General features: G+C 43.2%; 1 protein-coding gene across 2 annotated transcripts in view; it reads left to right on the top strand.

The window, feature by feature from the left end:
* The window catches only part of NSDHL (NAD(P) dependent 3-beta-hydroxysteroid dehydrogenase NSDHL), a 29,588-nt gene that overhangs the window by 3,160 nt on the left and 7,939 nt on the right, over positions 1 to 18,489 (top strand). The window contains exons 2-4 of one of the 2 annotated variants that reach the window (XM_081567372.1): positions 6,089 to 6,168; positions 9,799 to 9,957; positions 16,415 to 16,561. In XM_081567372.1, the coding sequence (XP_081423498.1) occupies positions 6,112 to 6,168; positions 9,799 to 9,957; positions 16,415 to 16,561 (363 nt within the window). In that variant the 5' untranslated portion in view covers positions 6,089 to 6,111. Of the gene's footprint in view, positions 1 to 6,068; positions 6,169 to 9,798; positions 9,958 to 16,414; positions 16,562 to 18,489 lie in introns of both variants that reach the window. The other variant, XM_081567371.1, reaches the window with a different exon arrangement.

The raw sequence follows: 18,489 nt of genomic DNA, 5'->3' as shown, positions 1-18,489 counted from the left end.
TTGGGTAGTATACTCATTTTCACTATATTAATTCTTCAATCCATGAATACGGTATATTTCTCCATCTATTTGTGTCCTCTTTGATTTCTTTCATCAGTGTTTTACAGTTTTCTATATATAGTCTTTTGTTTCTTTAGGTAGATATATTCCTAAGTATGAACATGGGTTTGGATAGACTCCGGGAGTTGGTGATGGACAGGGAGGCCTGGCGTGCTGCAATTCATGGGGTCACAGAGTCGGACACGACTGAGTGACTGAACTGAACTGAACTGATTCCTAAGTATTTTATTCTTTTCGTTGAAATGTTGAATGGAATTGTTTCCTTAATTTCTCTTTCTGTTTTTTCATTGTTAGTGTATAGGAATGCAAGGGATTTCTGTGTGTTAATTTTATATCCTGCAACTTTACTATGTTCATTGATTAGCTGTTGCAGAACTTTTATATAACCTGGCTACCCTTCTTGCCTCCTAGGACCAGTTCTCTCAGGGTTACTTGAGGTGCTGTCCCGAGGCTTGAAGACCTAAATATTCCCACCAAATAAAACATAACTCTCAACTTTTGGGTTGTGAGTATTTTTTAAGTCCACAATCCCATACTGCTTGTCACTGTGTATTTTACTTGTTTATTTTGCTCTTTACTGCCCTTCCGCTAGAAGAGAATCTGTGAGTGTAGGCATCTCTGTTTTGTTCACTGCTGGCACTCCAGGACATGGAACAGTGAGGGGACACATACTAGGTACTCAGTAAATCTTGGTTGAACAAGTGGTGAATGGCCCCCTGTTTCCTGCTTCTCACCTGTCTAGTCCACCCTGCTTCACCAGGTTAATCTGATTGAACAGTTCTGGTCAGGTCACCCCCATGCTCTTAAACCCTCAGAGGTTTCCCATGACTGCAGACTGAAGTCCAGACTCAGCCTGGCATCTGAGCCTCCTACCCAGTTTTGCCCCTGCTGGACCTTCCAACTTTGTGTCATTCCACAGCCTGTTTCCCAGTGGGTCTGCAGAGTGACAGCCTGGCAGTGTAGGAGCAACCACAAGTTATGCCTTGGCCTTGTACCAGCAGTGTGACTTTAGGCAAGTCACTTGACCTCTCTGAGCCTCAGTTTCTTATCTGTTGAATGAGACCAGTACTGTGTTCCCAACTGGCTGCTTTTTGGATCTAAGTGGTATAATATACAGTCAGCCCTTCATATCTGCAGGTTCCATATCCATGGATTCAGTTGTTGTAGCCATGTGTTCCAGGAAACAAACTTACTCAGAAGGACAATGCAGACAGTGGAATGCAGTTTATTACACCGGCGGGGCCAAGGTAGAGTCTCCTCTTAGCCAAGGACCCCAACCAGTTTTTGTGAAAACCTTATATACCCTAAGTGTACGTGTTCAAACCCACCTCCCAAAATTCTCTGAAACTAGTCTGAACAATGGAAAAGAAAGATAAAATCAAAGTTAACCGGTGATTCGGTGATTCGTGTGCCTTAAACCCATGATTCGTATGCCTTAAGCCTAGGTAGTTAACAGTGGACAATTATCAATAGGCCTGTGGTCATACCCCAATAAGCATAATAGAATTTATGATTCTATTTGGTTACACAGATAATTAGGGTATTCTTTTAGGTGATGGAGAGTCTAGGTACAAGCCCTGGGGCTCTTCCATCTGGGGGATCTGGTTTTCCAGTTGGTACGTCGTTTTCATAGATACTGGGCATATAGCTCAAAGTCCACAGTCCAGCCCAAGATGGAGTCCTGCTTTCAAGATGGACACTGTTCTGTCTGTTTCCTCCTTCACAACCATCCATGGATTGAAAATATTGGGAAAAAATTCCGAAAAGTTTCAAAAGCAAAAATCGAATTCGCTGCATAGGCAACAATGTATATGGCATTAACATAGTATTTACAGCTATTTACATAGCACTGACATTGTATTAGGTATTAGACGTAATCTAGAGATTGAGCTATATGAGAGAATGTGCATAGGTTATATGCAAATACTGTGTCATTTTATCTAAGAGACATTGAGTCTCCTTGGATTTTGGTGTCTGCGAAGGCTCCTGGAACCAATGCCCCATGGATACTGAGGAACTGTTGTGCTCATCTGTAAAAGGTTCTGACATTTAGCCAGTTTTCAGGCATTGTTAATTCTTTTCTCTGATTCACTCTTGTCATTCCCCTTATATGGCGCATGCAGAGCCTCAGACTCTGTGTTAAGTCTTCTCCACACTGTAGCCAGAGTGATCTGACACTCACACTTGGTTTCAACTTCCAAAGCCTTCTGCATCTCCCATAGGGGGACTCCTTAGCCCAACACACTGCACCTGCACGTTCTGAACTTTGCTCCCAATCTAACTTCAATCTCACTTTGTCACAACTTGTCGCAGAACAGGCTGGCCGTGCCAACGCCTCATGCTTCCCACCCCTGGCCTTGGACTATCTCTTAGGACACCCAACTCTTCTTTGGCTCACACCTCCAGGGCTTTAGAACTTGACTCAGGGATTGCTTCCCTGCCTGGGCTTATTCTCATTGGAACTCACAGGCACTTCTGCAATGTTCTGCTAAGCCTGTGTCCCACCCCAGATGCCGGGCTCCCTGAAGGTTGGTGCTGTGCCTTCTGCAGGTTCTATTTGGCAGTGGCCTTGTAAGGGTGGAGGAGTGAGCCGACACCAGAGTGCTTTTCTACAACTGTTTTTTTTTGTTTGTTTTACAAGTTGCAGCTCCCTTTTTATCCTTGGGGCTTGTACCTACAGCCACTGAGGTCAGCAGAAGGATTCCTGCTCCACGGTTGAGGCCTCTCAGACCAGCTGTTGCAGCACAATTCCACCCATACTCCATTCCGGACTTCTTGCTGGCCCTCCAGGGGCTTGCCCCCAGCCAGCTAAGATGGACATGGGGCGGGGGCTGGGGAGAGTGGGGAGCCTACAGCTGTGTACAGTGTTAGAACGAAAACAGAAACCAATGCTGAGGTGCTAAGGAAGCTGCTAGTCTTGCCTGGGGAGGGGAAGGAAGTTTTCCAGAGGTGACAACTGAGCGAGGCCTTGAAGGCTGCAGAGCTGCTCACCGTGGAGAGGACAGGGAGCAGCACCTTCAGGTGGAGGGAACAGCATAAGCTGAAGCTCTCAGGCGGGCTGCTGGTTTTGTCAGCAGATTCAAAGCCAGGGCCTTTCTGTCCTAAAAGTCAACAGACTAGTGGGGAGGTGAATGAGTGACGGAAAGGACAAGATGGAACTGATTGAGTCCTTTGGAGAAGTAGGGGGAAGCCTTTGATCCTGTTGGCCTTTTTCTTGTGCAGACAGACGTCTTCTTGCCACAGAGGAGGGTATCGAGCTTGTGGCGGCCACATTGGAGCCTCCTGCACTGACCAAGCACAGGAGCAGGCCAGGCCCTGACTACCCCAGCGCACTCCTCTGAGCTGCTCTGGTTTTCCCCTTTACAAAGAGCCTGGTCTCCCGTGTTTGTGAAGGAGAGAGCACTGGTCTCTCTCTCTACCTGGTTGGAAATGGACAGACTCTCCTGTCCTTTTGTCTCCAGGACTCAGTGGCTGGGGACTGGCCCCAGCAGGAAGGCAACCATGGGCTCACTCCCTTCTCTCTGTATTTAATCCCGGAAGTAGAGCCAGGTGCTTGGGTTTCACTCTTAAAAGGTGAGTCTCTTTCCCTAGATGCCTTTTAGCCTAAGACCTTGTCCCAGTGTGTCTGGAGGAATAAAGGCATACATAATGGTTTTAATTCCGAGATCTGCAATTTTAAAGGATGATTTTAATTCAGAGACCTGCAGTTTTAAAGGAGAAAGACTTGAGGCTTCTGCTGTGTGGTCTGTAACAATCCCAACTCCTAGAATGTTGCTCTTTAGGGTCTTGTTTTCCCATTCACAGTATTCTTGTGAATATATTTATAATAAAATAGAACTGAAAATTTGCCATTTTAAGCATTTTTGAGTGTACAGTTCAGTGGCATTAAGTAGGTTCACATTGTCATGCAACCATCCCAACCATTCGTCTCCAGACCTCTTTTCATCTTGTAGAACTGAAACTCTATACCGACTTAGCATCACTCCCCGATTCCCTGCCTCCTTCCAGGCCCTGGCACCCACCACTGTACTTTCTTTGTCTAAGAATTTGACTACTCAACGGACATCATACAAGTAGACTCCTATTGTATTTGTCCTTTTGTGTCTGGCTTCTTTCACGTAGTATAATGTGTCCAGAGTTCTTATTTCACTTAGCATAAGTTCATCCGTGTTGTAGCCTATATCAGAATGTCTCTTTTTTAATTGTTATTTTATTGTTGTAAGAACAGGACTTCCTTGATAGTTCAGTTGGTAAAGAATCTGCCTGCAATGCAGGAGACCCTGGTTTGATTCCTGGATTGGGAAGATCCGCTGGAGAAGGGATAGGCTCCCCACTCCAGTATTCTTGGGCTTCCCTTGTGGCTTAGCTGGTAAAGAAGCTGCCTGCAATGTGGGAGACCTGGGTTCAATCCCTGGGTTGGGAAGACCCCCTGGAGGAGGAAAAGGCTACCCACTCCAGTATTCTGACCTGGAGAATTCCATGGAGTGTATAGTCCATGGGATTGCAAAGAGTCAGACACAACTGAGTGACTTTCACTTCCAAGAACAGGTAAGATGAGATCCACCATATTAACAAATGTTTGAATGTACAATAGATTGTTGATTGTAGGTACAGTGTATAGCAGACTTCTAGAGCTTACTCATCTTGCTTAACTGAAACTTTCTACCCACTGATCAGTAGCTCCCCCTCTTCCCCTCCCCCAGCCCCTGGCAACCACCATTCTACTCTTTGATTCTGTGAATTTGACTACTTTAGATACTTCTTATGAGTGGAATCACACAGCATTTGTCTTTCTGTGACTGGCTTATTTCACTTGGTATAATGTTATCAAAGTTCATCTGCATCTCATATTGTGGAATTTCCTCCTTTGTTAAGGCTTCATAGTATTCTGTTGTATTTATATACCACATTTTCTTTATCCATTCATCCATCAATGAACACTTAGATTGTTTCCATCTTGGCTATTGTGAATAGTGATGCAAAGAGTTTAGGAGTACTCATATCTCTTCAAGATTGTAGCTTCAGTTCTTTTGAATATATACCCAGAATTGGAGTTGCTAGATCATATGTACTTCAGTGGTTCTATTTTAATTTTTTGAGGAACCTCCTTACTGTTTTCCACAGCAGCTGCATTGTTTTTGCATTCAGTGTACAGAAGTTCCAATTTCTCCATATCCGTGCCAATGCTAATCTTTTGACTTTTTGATGATAGCCATCCCGACAGTGGTTAAGTGGTATCTCGTTGTAGTTTTGATTTATGTCTCCCTGATGATTAACACCATGGAGCATTTTTTTCATGTACCTGTTGGCCATCTATGTGTCTTCTTTGGAGAGGTGTCTATTCAAGTCCTTAGCTCATTTTGTAACTGGTGGGTCACCACCATACTCTGACCACTTCCCAGGGGGTTTCTGATGGCCCCAGACACTCTGAGTTCTATATGTGGTCAGGATGGCTTTAATTCCACCAGAGAGGAGAGCTCTATCTCCTCTTATTCTTCCTCCTCCCAGCATCCCATGCCCTGGCATCATGGGGATGAGCAGTGAGTCTGTTTTATTGAGCCTACAGCAAAGAGAAATGGCTTGAGCAGATTGATACACTTTCTGGCAGTGCCGGGACTGGAACCCGGGCCTCTATTTTGTGCATTTCTCTACTGATCGACACTAGAGAAATAGAGAGTAATTGAAGCTCATGAGTGCCGTGGGAAAAGCTGTGATGCCAGAGGTAGTCTTTTCATTGTAACTGATGAATGGGGTTATTTAAGTGGCTTCCCATTCTGCCTGTAGTCCAAGTATATGGTAGTGAGTTATGGGCCCATCCAGGCCCATCTCAGAGGACAGTCTGCATCCCAGGAATGTTCCCTGAGTGCTTCTTCCAGCAGCTGCAGCTACAGTTGAGCACTCTGTGAAAACTCAGGGGTGGAGGAGATGTTATCCACACAACACACTAACAGCTAAAAGATGTTTCAGTTTGTACAACATAAATGTCTGCCTCTAAATATGTTTTTAAGGAGACAAACGTTGATTGCAGACAGGGCCACATTTGGAGCCAAAATGGAACAAGCAGCTGATGAACCAACAAGGACGTGTTTGACAGAAGACATTCCAAAAGTGAGTACTGACACAAAAAAGGTTAACCAAAACCAGATAAGGGGAAAGTCTAGCACGTACATAACAGCATGCCATTGAAACATAGCTCTGGGTTACCATAGTAAATTAATTAGTGTTGAGTAATTGTTTCTTTATAGGAGATATGTCATTATTTAAGGCATCAATTACTGCTGTGTAACAAACCCTATCAGAACTTAGCAGTTTAAAACAACACCCATTTCTTTGTTCACAATTCTGCAGGTTGGACTGGGCCCAGCTTGTGGTGAAGAGTAGGGGTTCCTTCACTGGTCTGCCCTGGGCTCACACACACAGCTGCAGTCATGGGGTCCCTGAGGTATATGTTCCAGGCAGCCTCACTCACACAAGTGGCAGTAACTACTGCCTGTCACCTAGGTGCCCTCCTGTGGCCTCCAGCAGGTTAGACTGTGCTTCTGGGTGTAATCGCAGAAGCCTTCCCAGGGCCAGCAAGGGCACTAGTAAGGCCTCCTAAACTCGAACCTCGCCAGTGTCAGAAGGGACTTGAAGGAATTGTCAGGCCTCCTGGAGACGCTTTACAAAAATCTATGAAGGGAGGGTTCATTACACTTTCAATGAACTAACACTTCAGACATGAAATCACACCAAGGTAAAATGTGTTCATATCAGATGTTACTTAATCAGAGCTTCCCAAGAGGTTGCCACAGGTCACCAGATCACATTGGTTTTAGCATACAGCTCAGAGTAAGGCCTTCTCTGTGCCTCTGTAATTGAGGATTAATCTGAGATTCTAGTGCTCAGACAAACCACCAAAGGTCCTTGCCAGCTGTAGTTCATTTGTGTGCATCAGGGTTTTACTGATACTCAACAACTAAAAACAGTCTGGATTAGGATGGTGGGGTTTTTTTTGTCATCAATTGACTTTATAGGAAGTAAAAGTTACACATTTAAACTACTATAATGAAAAGAACAGTTTCATCCTAACTTACACATACATTCTGTAAGACTTCTCTGAGAAAAGGGTCCACTGCTAATGACAAGGGAAAACAGAAAAGATTGGAAAAAACCCAAGGACCTACAACATTGTTATCTCCAGATCATTTTGCAATTAAATAGTTTTTCTAGATGGCTTTCTTCCCTATTCCTAAAACTGTCTCCAAGGTGTTGATTGTATAACTCCCTGCAATAACCCATTCTTGAGTCTCGCTACCTGTTTCCAATCTGGAATTTAATTCTTATTTATTAGTACATATTTCTTCTTGTCTGTTGGACTCACTTGAACCACATCGTCTTTCATGGCCATGAAAAGTAAGTGATGATTTCACATAATCGCCTGTAACCAAGGACCATGGTCCCATCACAATCTGACTTCTCTGAGGTAAATGCCAGCTCTGTTCTCAGCGTTATAAAACTCTCTCTGGCATAGCCTCTGACTCATGCTTTCCAGGCAATATGGGTGCAACATTTCAATATAAGAATCCACATCACTCTGTCAAAGAGAGAATTACTTTAAAATCATGAAATGAAATTGTACTGGACAAACACAGCATTGTAAAGCAGCTGTACTCCAATAAATGTTTTAAAAAAATAAATCAATAAAAAAGAAATTGCACTAGATGTGATAGCAAGGTTATTTGATTTTTCTTAAATTAGACTGTCAACCTTTTGAAGCAATTTGTAACTTTTGACTCCAAATACCATAAACAAGAGACTCTGAGCTCCTTTGGAGTTATTCTAAAAAGCTGCCTTTGCCTGTGCAGCTGACTTGGGGAGAGCAGGAAGAGAAGGAATTGCCAAAAGGGAGATCGAGTGGGATTTGTGGATTTCATTTGCCTATGCCCTGGGCGTGTGTTAGAAATTTTAGTAAAGGTTTAAATAATGTAGCATGCTGTGATTACAGGTATATGGCAGTCATCTTAGCATAGACAACAGTGGGCTTAAAAGATACTTTGGTGGGGAGGGTAACATAGTGAGGCTGACTCTGTCAGGAGATTATGAATGCCTGAACAAATGATGCTGAAGCTTCAGAGCCATCTCCATTGCAGGTGGGATGCCAGGTTTAGAGGGGCAGATCTATAGAAGAGTCTCTGGCTCCCCTACAGTCTCCTGCATGTCTCAATTATATAGGTATTTAAGGAGTACATAGCAGGTTGGTTGGTTGGTTTTTTAATCAGCAAAATTTCTTTAAAATCTCCACTTTCTATCCCCAACTGATTTATTATACATAATTTCAGAGAAAAATGGGGGTTTGTCATCTTAAGGAAGCCCAGATATGGTTTTAGAAAGACCCCAAGGAGGAGAGGTATAACAAGTCTTCCTCCGGGGCCCCTTGTAGCCAGCTTCATCAGCGTGCACCAGCTACAGTTTGGCATCAGCTCCCTGGAGTCAGAATATTTAAGTCCTGCATGTGGTCCTCTGTCCTCCCATTATCCCCAGTTAACAGAGTTGAAATTTAGCCAAAAGAGTACTTGGGTTGTTGTTGTTCAGTCACTCAGTCATGCCCGACTCTTTGTGACCCCATGGACTGCAGCACGCTAGGCTTCCCTGTCCTTCACTATCACCCGGAGTTTGCTCACACTCATGTACACTGAGTCACTGATGCCGTCCAGCCATCTCATCCTCTGTCATCCCCTTCTCCTGCCTTCAGTTTTTCCCAGCATCGGGGTCTTTTCCAATGAGTCAGTTCTCATCAGCTGCCAAAGTATTGGAGTTTCAGCTTCAGTCCTTCCAATGAATATTCAGGACTGATTTCCTTTAGGATTGACTGGTTGGATCTCCTTGCAGTCCAAGGGACTCTCAAGAGTCTTCTCCAGCACCACAGGCTGAAGGCATTTTGCATGATGTACCTGTGTTGCAGAGAAATGCAAGCATCATAGCTTTCATCTGATATGTCAACTTCCTCAGAGCTCAGAGAAGGGAAAGCAAAGCCCTGGGCCTGGCTGATGAACAGCTCACCGATCCTCCCACATCCCCACCAGGAGATCCCATCAGGCAACAGCACGGTCTTAGATGGATGTATTAAGGGGAGAAGGGTTTAGGTGATGAGCCCAAAGCCACAGAGCCCAGCCCTGTAGTGGTTGGAGAGCAAAAGGGCCTTACTTTCCCCTGCAAGTATGGAAACTCTACTTTGTTTTTTCTGATGTTCTAAGTGCACACTGTCAATTGAGCGGATGGCATGTTTGGATTTTTTTGGTGTGTGTGTGTGTGTGTGGTTTGTTCTATGCTTTAAAAGTGCCCAGGGATCTCCTATCAGGAGCAAGAAGGTATCACTTTGATGGGGGTGGGGAGGTGGGCACACCATGCGGCTTGTAAAATCCTAGTTCCCTGATCAGGGATTGAACTCAGGCCACCACAGCACAAGTATCAAGTCCTAACCACTGGACAGACAGGGAACTTTCCTCAGGTCATCCAGTGTGACCAAAGTCTGCCTCAGTATCATTTGCTATCTCTTCCCACCTTACTAATCCCAGGAGAGAAGGTTGCCATGGACGATAAAACACCAGAATTATTTGAAACTTCCAACTTGATTCAAGAAAAGTTTCAAACTAAGAGATGGACCTGCTATTTCACTGGCTCATGGTGTGTGAATCCAGGCTCTTAGAGCTTCCAGTTCTCAGCACACCCTTACCCTCTGCCATCCCTTTCTTTCTGCAGGCCAAGAGGTGCACGGTGATTGGAGGCTCTGGGTTCCTGGGTCAGCACATGGTGGAGCAGTTGCTAGCAAGAGGCTATGCTGTCAATGTATTTGACATTCAGCAAGGGTTTGACAATCCTCGCGTGCAGTTTTTCCTGGGTGACCTTTGCAGCCAACAGGTAACAGACCATTTAGCCTTGCCAACTGCCCCAGGCCCCTTGAAGGGAGGCCACCAGACTTCTGCTCAGAGGCCAGCCAAGTTGTTGTTTCCAAAAGAGAATTTTTTTTTGAAAAATTGTGAAGTTATAGGAAAGAATTTAACACACACACCTATTGTTACTAGTGAGAATCAGTAACTGTCATCTCTGTCACTACTACTGCACTCTGCACAGATAGTTCAAAAGCAACCGTGGCCAATACATAAATGAGTGATGGCAGCTGCGTACCAATAAAACTTTTATTGACAAAAGGTCCACAGGCTGTAGTGTGCCGACTGCTACTCTAGAGTATATATCCAAAAGTACAATTGCTGGGCTTTGTGTTTCTTTCTTTCTTTTTTTTAAATAATTTTTATTTGTTTGTGTGGTTATTTATTGATTTATTTATGGCTGTGCTGGGTCTTCACCGCTGCTCGGATTTTTCTCTAGTTTTGGTGAGCGGGAGTTACTCCTCATTGTGGTGCACATGCTTCTCATTGCACTGGCTTGTGGAACAGGCTCTAGGGTGCAGGCTTCAGTAGTTGCAGTTCCGGGGCTCTAGAGTGCAGGCTCAGTAGTTGAGGCCCACGGGCTTAGTTGCTCCACAGGCATGTGGGATATTTCCCCAACCGGGGATCAAACCTGTATCTCCTACATTGGCAGCTGGATTCTATACCATTGAGCCACCAGGTACTCCCTGGGCTTTGTCTTTCTGTATAACACTTGGCATAGCTGATATATACTGTGTCAACTTAGGTATCTGTCCCCCCACCCAGAGAACATATGCTCCATGAAGACAGCTCCCCTTCAAACCACTCCCCCCAACTCCCATGCTATTCTTGCTGTTTTCCCCTCACTAACAAATGCTAGTTTTGCTACAGGTGGCATTCTAGGGTTACAATCCTCCTCCCCCACCTCCTCCCATTGCTCAATCTGAGCATTTTATTTTTTTGTTGCTCTGCGAGGGTCACAGAATCCTCGTTCTCAAACCAGGGATTGAACCCAGGCTCCCTGCACTGGAAGCACAGAGTCCCAATCATTGGACCAGCAGGGAATTGCCTCTTTTTTACTTTTTTAATGTGGGTACTACAAACTTAAAAGTCATGTCTATGCTTTGTATCATATTTCTAGTGGAATAAAGGGGTAAAGGCTGGATCTGATTCTGGTTTGTTTTTTTTCCTTTGGGGCATCATGGATCAACACCCCAATAAGCAATAAGCACTTGTAGTACTCAGATTGTACTTTCTATACACCATTGCCCATAAAACGAACCAGGGGTCCTTGGGAAAATATCCTATTCAGGAATCTGGGGCAGAGGTAGGTAGTACAAGGTGAGCCTGGGACATTTTTCTTAGGACGAAACTAAGTACTCAAAAACTAACTTAGAACATGTTAAAAGGACACAGGAACCAATTTGAAGAGCCTCCACTGGCCAAATCTGGGACATTTTGAGCCTCATAAAAGATAATAGTAGTGGATTGTAATGAAGTCAAAAAGAATCCCTGCATCCATAGAATTACTGAAAAAAAGATTACAGAGGAATGCCAAGTAAAAAAGTAAAAGTGAAAGCTAAATTAAAAGTTCATCATTTTTGTTTAGTCTCTAAGCTGTGTCCAACTCTTTTGCAACCCCAAGAATTGTAGCCCACTGTGGGATGGGGTTGGGGGAAGGCTTAAGAGGGAGGACATATATATATATAAAATTATGGCTGATTTAGTTAGAACTGGACATGGAACAACAGACTGGTTCCAAATAGGAAAAGGAGTACGTCAAGGCTGTATATTGTCACCCTGCTTATTTAACTTATATGCAGAGCACATTATGAGAAATGCTGGGCTGGAAGAAACACAAGCTGGAATCAAGATTGCCAGAGAAATATCAATAACCTCAGATATGTAGATGACACCAGAACGTGAAGAAGAACTAAAGAGCCTCTTGATGAAAGTGAAAGAGGAGAGTGAAAAAGTTGGCTTAAAGCTCAACATTCGGAAAACTAAGATCATGGCATCCGGTCCCATCACTTCATGGCAAATAGATGGGGAAACAGTGGAAACAGTGGCAGACTATTTTTCTGGGCTCCAAAAATCACTGCAGATGGTGATTGCAGCAGTGAAATTAAAAGACACTTATTCCTTGGAAGGAAAGTTATGACCAACCTAGACAGCATATTAAAAAGCAGAGACGTTACTTTGTCAACAAAGGTCCGTCTAGTCAAGGCTATGGTTTTTCCAGTGGTCATGTATGGATGTGAGAGCTGGACTATAAAGAAAGCTGAGTGGAGAAGAATTGGTGCTTTTGAACTGTGGTGTTGGAGAAGACTCTTGAGAGTCCCTTGGACTGCAAGGAGATCCAACCAGTCCATCCTAAATGAGATCAGTCCTGGGTGTTCATTGGAAGGACTGATGTTGAAGCTGAAACTCCAATACTTTGGCCACCTGATGCGAAGAGCTGACTCATTGGAAAAGACCCTGATGCTGGGAAAGATTGAGGGCAGGAGGAGAAGGGGACGACAGAGGCTGAGATGGGTGGATGGCATCACTGACTCGATGGACTTGCGTTTGGGTGGGCTCCGTGAGTTGGTGATGGACAGGGAGGCCTGGCATGCTGCGGTTCTTGGGGTCGCAAAGAGTCAGACACGACTGAGTGACTAAACTGAACTGAACTGATGCCTGATTCACATCGTTGTATGACAGAAACCAACACAACACTGTAAAGCAATTTATTCCAATTAAAAAATAAAATTTAGAAACATTTTACCAATTTGCAAGTAGCATGTTAATAAGTTGTTCCAAGCGAGGATCACCACTGAAGGCTGAAATCAATTGGTGGAAGGTTGCTGGGGAGTAAGATATTCACAGGATCTCTAATGATCACCCCATAGGTTACTTTTTGATTGCTTGGAGAGAAAGATACTTTTTTGATGGCCCAAATCTGGCAGCCATTACCTTAACCAAGTGATTGGATCAACGTTACCAACAATGTGACAAACTGCCATGTTAATCCTCCTGGGGTGATGCCCTGAGAAGGCATTATGTCACTGGTGTGATGTTCTTGCCAAAAGTGTTAAGACTGAATCTAATCATGAGGAAGATTACCAGTTCTTAGAACAGGCCTAGGGTAGACTTGAGAGGCAGAGTGGCATCCTCTGTGCAGCTTACTCTCAAATGGTTTCAAAGAAAAAATCATGTCTACATAGAGAAAGTTGTGGAAAAATGCTAATAATCAGTGTATCTAGGGACATAATTCATGATTTTGTTTTGACGATGTTAGTATCTATTGATTGTTCCTAGATTTTATTATTAATACTTAGTTAAGATTTCACAAAATGGTAGTAGTAGTGTTAGTCGCTCAGTTGTGTCCAACTCTTTGCAACCCCACGGACTGTACCCCACCAGGTTCCTCTGTCCATGGAATTCTCCAGCCAAGAATACTGGAGTGGATTGTCATTCCCTTCTCCAGGAGATCTTCCTGACCCAGGGATCAAACACGGGTCTCCTACATTGCAGACAGATTCTTTACTATCTGAGCTACAGGAAAGCTTCCCAAAAGGATCACAAAATGATAACATGCTATTATTCTCTCTTTATGCCTTAGCCTGAGTCTCTGTACCTTTCTTAAATTCAGTTCAGTTCAATTCAGTCGCTCAGTCATGTCTGACTCTTTATGACCCCATGGACTGCAGCATCCCAGGCCTCCCTGTCCATCACCAACTCATGGAGTTTACTCGAACTCATGTCCATTGAGTCAGTGATGTCATCCAAACATCTCATCCTTTGTCGTCCCGTTTTTCTCCCACTTTCAATCTTGCTCAGCATCAGGGTCTTTTCAAATGAGTCAGTTCTTTGCATCAGGTGGCCAAAGTATTGGAGTTTCACCTTCAGCATCAGTCCTTCCAATGAATATTTAGGACTGATTTCCTTTAGGATGAACTGGTTGGATCTCCTTGCAGTCCAAGAGACTCTCAAGAGTCTTCTCCAGCACCACAGTTCAAAAGCATCAGTTCTTCGGTGCTCAGCTTTCTTTATACTACACCTCTGACATCCATACATGACTACTGGAAAAACCATAGCCTTGACTAGACGGACCTTTGTTGGCAAAGTAATCTCTCTGCTTTTTAATATGCTGTCTAGGTTGGTTATAACTTTTCTTCCAAGGAACAAGCATCTTTTCATTTCATGGCTGCAGTCAACATCTGTAGTGATTTTGGAGCCCCCCCCAAAAAAGTCTGCCACTGTTTCCACTGTTTCCCCATCTATTTGCCATGAAGTGATGGGAACGGATGACATGATCTTACTTTTCTGAATGTTGAGTTGTTTTTTTTTTTAATTTATTAATTAATTAATTTTTTTTTTACTTTACAATATTGTAGTAGTTTTTGCCATACATTGACATGAATCAGCCATGGGAGTTTTAAGCCAACTTTCTCACTCTCCTCTTTCACTTTCATCAAGAGGCCCTTTAGTTCTTCACTTTCTGCCGTAAAGGTGCTGTCATCTGCATATCTGAGGTTATTGATATTTCTCCTGGCAATCTTGATTCCAGCTTGTGCTTCCTCCAGCCCAGCATTTCTCATCATGTACTTTGCATATAAGTTAAATAAGCAGGGTGACAATATACAGCCTTGACATACTCCTTTCCTGATTTGGAACCAGTCTGTTGTTCCATGTCCAGTTCTAACTTGCTCCTTGACCTGCATACAGATTTCTCAAGAGGTAGGTCAGGTGGTCTGGTATGCCCATCTCTTGAAGAATTTTCCAGAGTTTCCTGTGATCCACATGTCAAAGGCTTTGGTGTAGTCAGTAAAGCAGAAGTAGATGTTGTTCTGGAACTCTCTTGCTTTTTTGATGATCCAATGGATGTTGGCAATTTGATCTCTGGTTTCTCTACCTTTTCTAAATCCAGCTTGAACCTCTAGAAGTTCACAGTTCACATACTGTTGAAACCTGGCTTGGAGAATTTTGGGCATTACTTTACTAGCATGTGAGATGAGTACAATTGTATGGTAGTTTGAACATTCTTTGGCATTCCCTTTCTTTGGGATTGGAATGAAAACTGACCTTTTCCAGTCCAGTGGCCACTGCTGAGTTTTCCAAATTTGCTGACATATTGAGTGCAGCACTTTCACAGCATCATCCTTTAGGATTTGAAATAGCTCAACTGAAATCCCATCACCTCCACTAGCTTTGTTCATAGTGATGGTTCCTAAGGTCCGCTTGACTTCACATTCCAGGATGTCTGGCTCTAGGTGAGTGATCACGCCATTGTGATTATATGGGTCGTGAAGATCTTTTCTGTACAGTTCTTCTGTGTATTCTTGCCACCTCTTCTTAATATCCTCTGCTTCTGTTAGGTCCATACCATTTCTGTCCTTTATTGTGCCCATCTTTACATCAAATGTTCCCTTGGTATCTCTAATTTTCTTGAAGAGATCTCTAGTCTTTCCCATTCTATTGTTTTCCTCTATTTCTTCGCATTGATCAGTGAGGAAGGCTTGCTTATCTCTCCTTGCTGTTCTTTGGAACTCTGCATTCAAATGGAAATATCTTTCCTTTTCTCCTTTGCATTTAGCTTCTCTTCTTTTCTCAGCTATTTGGAAGGCCTCCTCGGATAACCATTTTGCCTTTTTGCATTTCTCTTTCTTAATGGTCTTGATCACTGCCTCCTTTACAATGAATGTCACAAACCTCCATCCGTTGTTCTTCAGGCACTCTGTCTATCAGATCTAGTCTCTTGGATCTATTTGTCACTTCCAGTGTATAATCATAAGGGATTTGATTTAGGTTATACTTGAATGATCGAGTGGTTTTCCCCACTTTCTTCAATTTAAGTCTGAATTTGGCAATAAGGAGTTCATGATCTGAGCCACAGTCAGCTCCAGTCTTGTTTTTGCTGACTGTATAGAGCTTCTCCATCTTTGGCTGCAAAGAATATAATCAATGTGATTTCAGTGTTAACCATCTGGTGATGTCCATATATAGAGTCTTCTCTTGTGTTGTTGGAAGAGGGTGTTTGCTATGACCACTGCCTTCTCTTGGCAAAGCTCTGTTAGCCTTTGTCCTGCTTCATTGTGTACTCCAAGGCCAAATTTGCCTGCTACTCCAGGTGTTTCTTGACTTCCTACATTTGCATTGCAGCCCCCTATAATGAAAAGGACATCTTTTTCTGGATCCCACAGGCTTCTCATGCCCCAAACCAGTTTTTATTGGGGCAGAGATAGTGGGGGAGGGAGGTGGTTAAAGGGACAATATGGTTTCTACCTCATATACTTTTGTGTCTTTTAATCTTTTACAATGAGAATGTATTTCTGTGTAGATTGGACATTTATAAAAGGGCAAGACACCTTCATGCCCCAGATTGGAGACTGGGAATGTGAGGAGGCTGTTTACTTGTATAAAGCAGGAGTGATTTTTTTTTTTTTTTGTCTCTGTTTGCTTTCCAGGACCTGTACCCAGCTCTGAAAGGTGTAAGCACAGTTTTCCACTGTGCATCGCCCCCACCATACAGTAACAACAAGGAACTCTTTTATAAAGTCAATTACATTGGCACCAAGAATGTCATTGAGACTTGCAAAGAGGCTGGGGTTCAGGTAAGGGGAAAGCTGGAATGAGTGCTGTCAAGAACGTATGATGGCTTTTCCCAAGTCCATGGGGGCCAGGGCTTTTGTTCACTTCCTGGGCTAGCCAGGCTTGCTTCCTAAAGTGTTGCAGAGCCTAAAATTTTGGCCCTGGGAGCTGCTGAACAAACCATATGAATACCCTAAGCCTTATTAGTCTTTGGTTAAAGAGTGACAAAATTTAGAAATTGCTTGTGTTTTTTGTTGTGCTTTAAAAAACATGTTTTTAATATAAATAATATATGTAAAACATAAAATTTACCATTTTAACCATTTTTAAGTGTACAGTTCAGTGGCATTAAGCACATTCACATTGCTGTCAACCATCACCATCATCCATCTCCAGAACTTTTTTGTCTTCTAAGGAGGCTGAAATCTGTACTAATTAAACACTAATTCCCCCTCTCCCTGCTCCTGGAACCCACCATCCTGCTCTCTGTCTCTATGAATTTGACTCCTCTAAGGACCCCACACAAGCGCAATCATATAACACGTGCCCTTTTGTGTCTGACTTACTTTACTTGGCATAACACCTTCTGGGTTCATCCATGCTGTAGTGGGATCAAAATTTCCTTCTTTTTTAAGGCTGAATAACAGCCTATTGGAGGGCTACGCTGCATCTTGTTTCTTCATTCATCCCTTGATAGATTCCTGGGCTGTATTGACTATTGTGAATCATGCTGCTGTGAACATGTGTATGCAAGTAATCTGCTCCACTTTCTGCTTTCACTTCTTTGGGGTAAATATCCAGGAGTGAAATTCCTGAATCATATAGTTATTCTATGTTTAAGGTTTTAGTTTTTTTTATTAATTAATTTATTTTAATTGGAGGCTAATTATTTTACAGTATTGTGGTGGTTTTTGCCATACATCTACATGAATCAGCCATGGGTGCACATGTGTCCCCCCATCCTGAACACCCCTCCCACCTCCCTCCCCACCCCATCCCTCTGGGTTGTCCCAGACCAGCAGCTTTGAGTGCCTGCTTCATGCATCGAACTTGCACTGGTCATCTATTTTACATATAGTAATATACATGTTTCAATGCTATTCTTACAAATCATCCCACCCTTGCCTTCTCCCACATAGTCCAAAAGTCTATTCTTTACATCTGTGTCTCTTTTGCTGCCTTGCATATAGGGTCATCATTACTGTCTTAAGGAATGTCATATTATTTTTCCAGACACTGCCTGTTCTTGTTGTGCCAAGTGGTGACACCAGAGGCTGGTCAACAGCTCTCTTCTCTTGTTCGCAAAGCATCTGTGGCATATGTCACTGTCACTGCCCCAAGCATCAGGGGCTTGACTGATAGGGGTGCCATTTAGCTAGTGGCTGGTACCCCATTATGGTGATCCAGAGAACAAGGGTTTATAACAATGCAGCAAGCTACATTATGGTGGAAATTATACCTTCTCAGGTCTGAGTTACTAGCAGAGAGACATCACTTAGTTCTCCAAATCTGGTTCCTCACCTATTAAGCAACATTAGTAGCTCCTGGTTACTTGTGGAGGAGCAAATCAAGTGACAATTGTAAATCCCACACTCCTCACTACTTTCTACTGTGCCTGTATTAACTGGAGCTCTGTGAATTACACTCTGCTGTTTTTGCATTGAATCATCCCAGGCATGCAGAAAAGATCTGAGAATAATATAGCACCCATATACTCATCACAATGTTGAGGTGACAGTATTATTAGTGATGCTGCAGTCCTGCCCTTACCCAGCCTCAGTGTCACTGCTGTCCTTCTGCATGCTATGTGGCACAGCCAAAACAGAAATTCTAAAACTTTGTAAAAATAATATACTGAATATATCTTCCTGCACCTTGCTTTTTTTTCCTCTCAACATTATGTTGTTGTTGTTGTTGTTTACCACAAATAAGATCTTTTATTTGTCACCAT

This window comes from Giraffa tippelskirchi, chromosome X, assembly GCF_054371585.1.
Source record: "Giraffa tippelskirchi isolate mGirTip1 chromosome X, T2T-mGirTip1v1.2.pri, whole genome shotgun sequence".
Taxonomy (NCBI): Eukaryota; Metazoa; Chordata; class Mammalia; order Artiodactyla; family Giraffidae; genus Giraffa; species Giraffa tippelskirchi.
The sequence above is the reverse complement of the archived record's forward strand: the minus strand, read 5'-3'. Positions and strand labels throughout refer to the sequence as shown.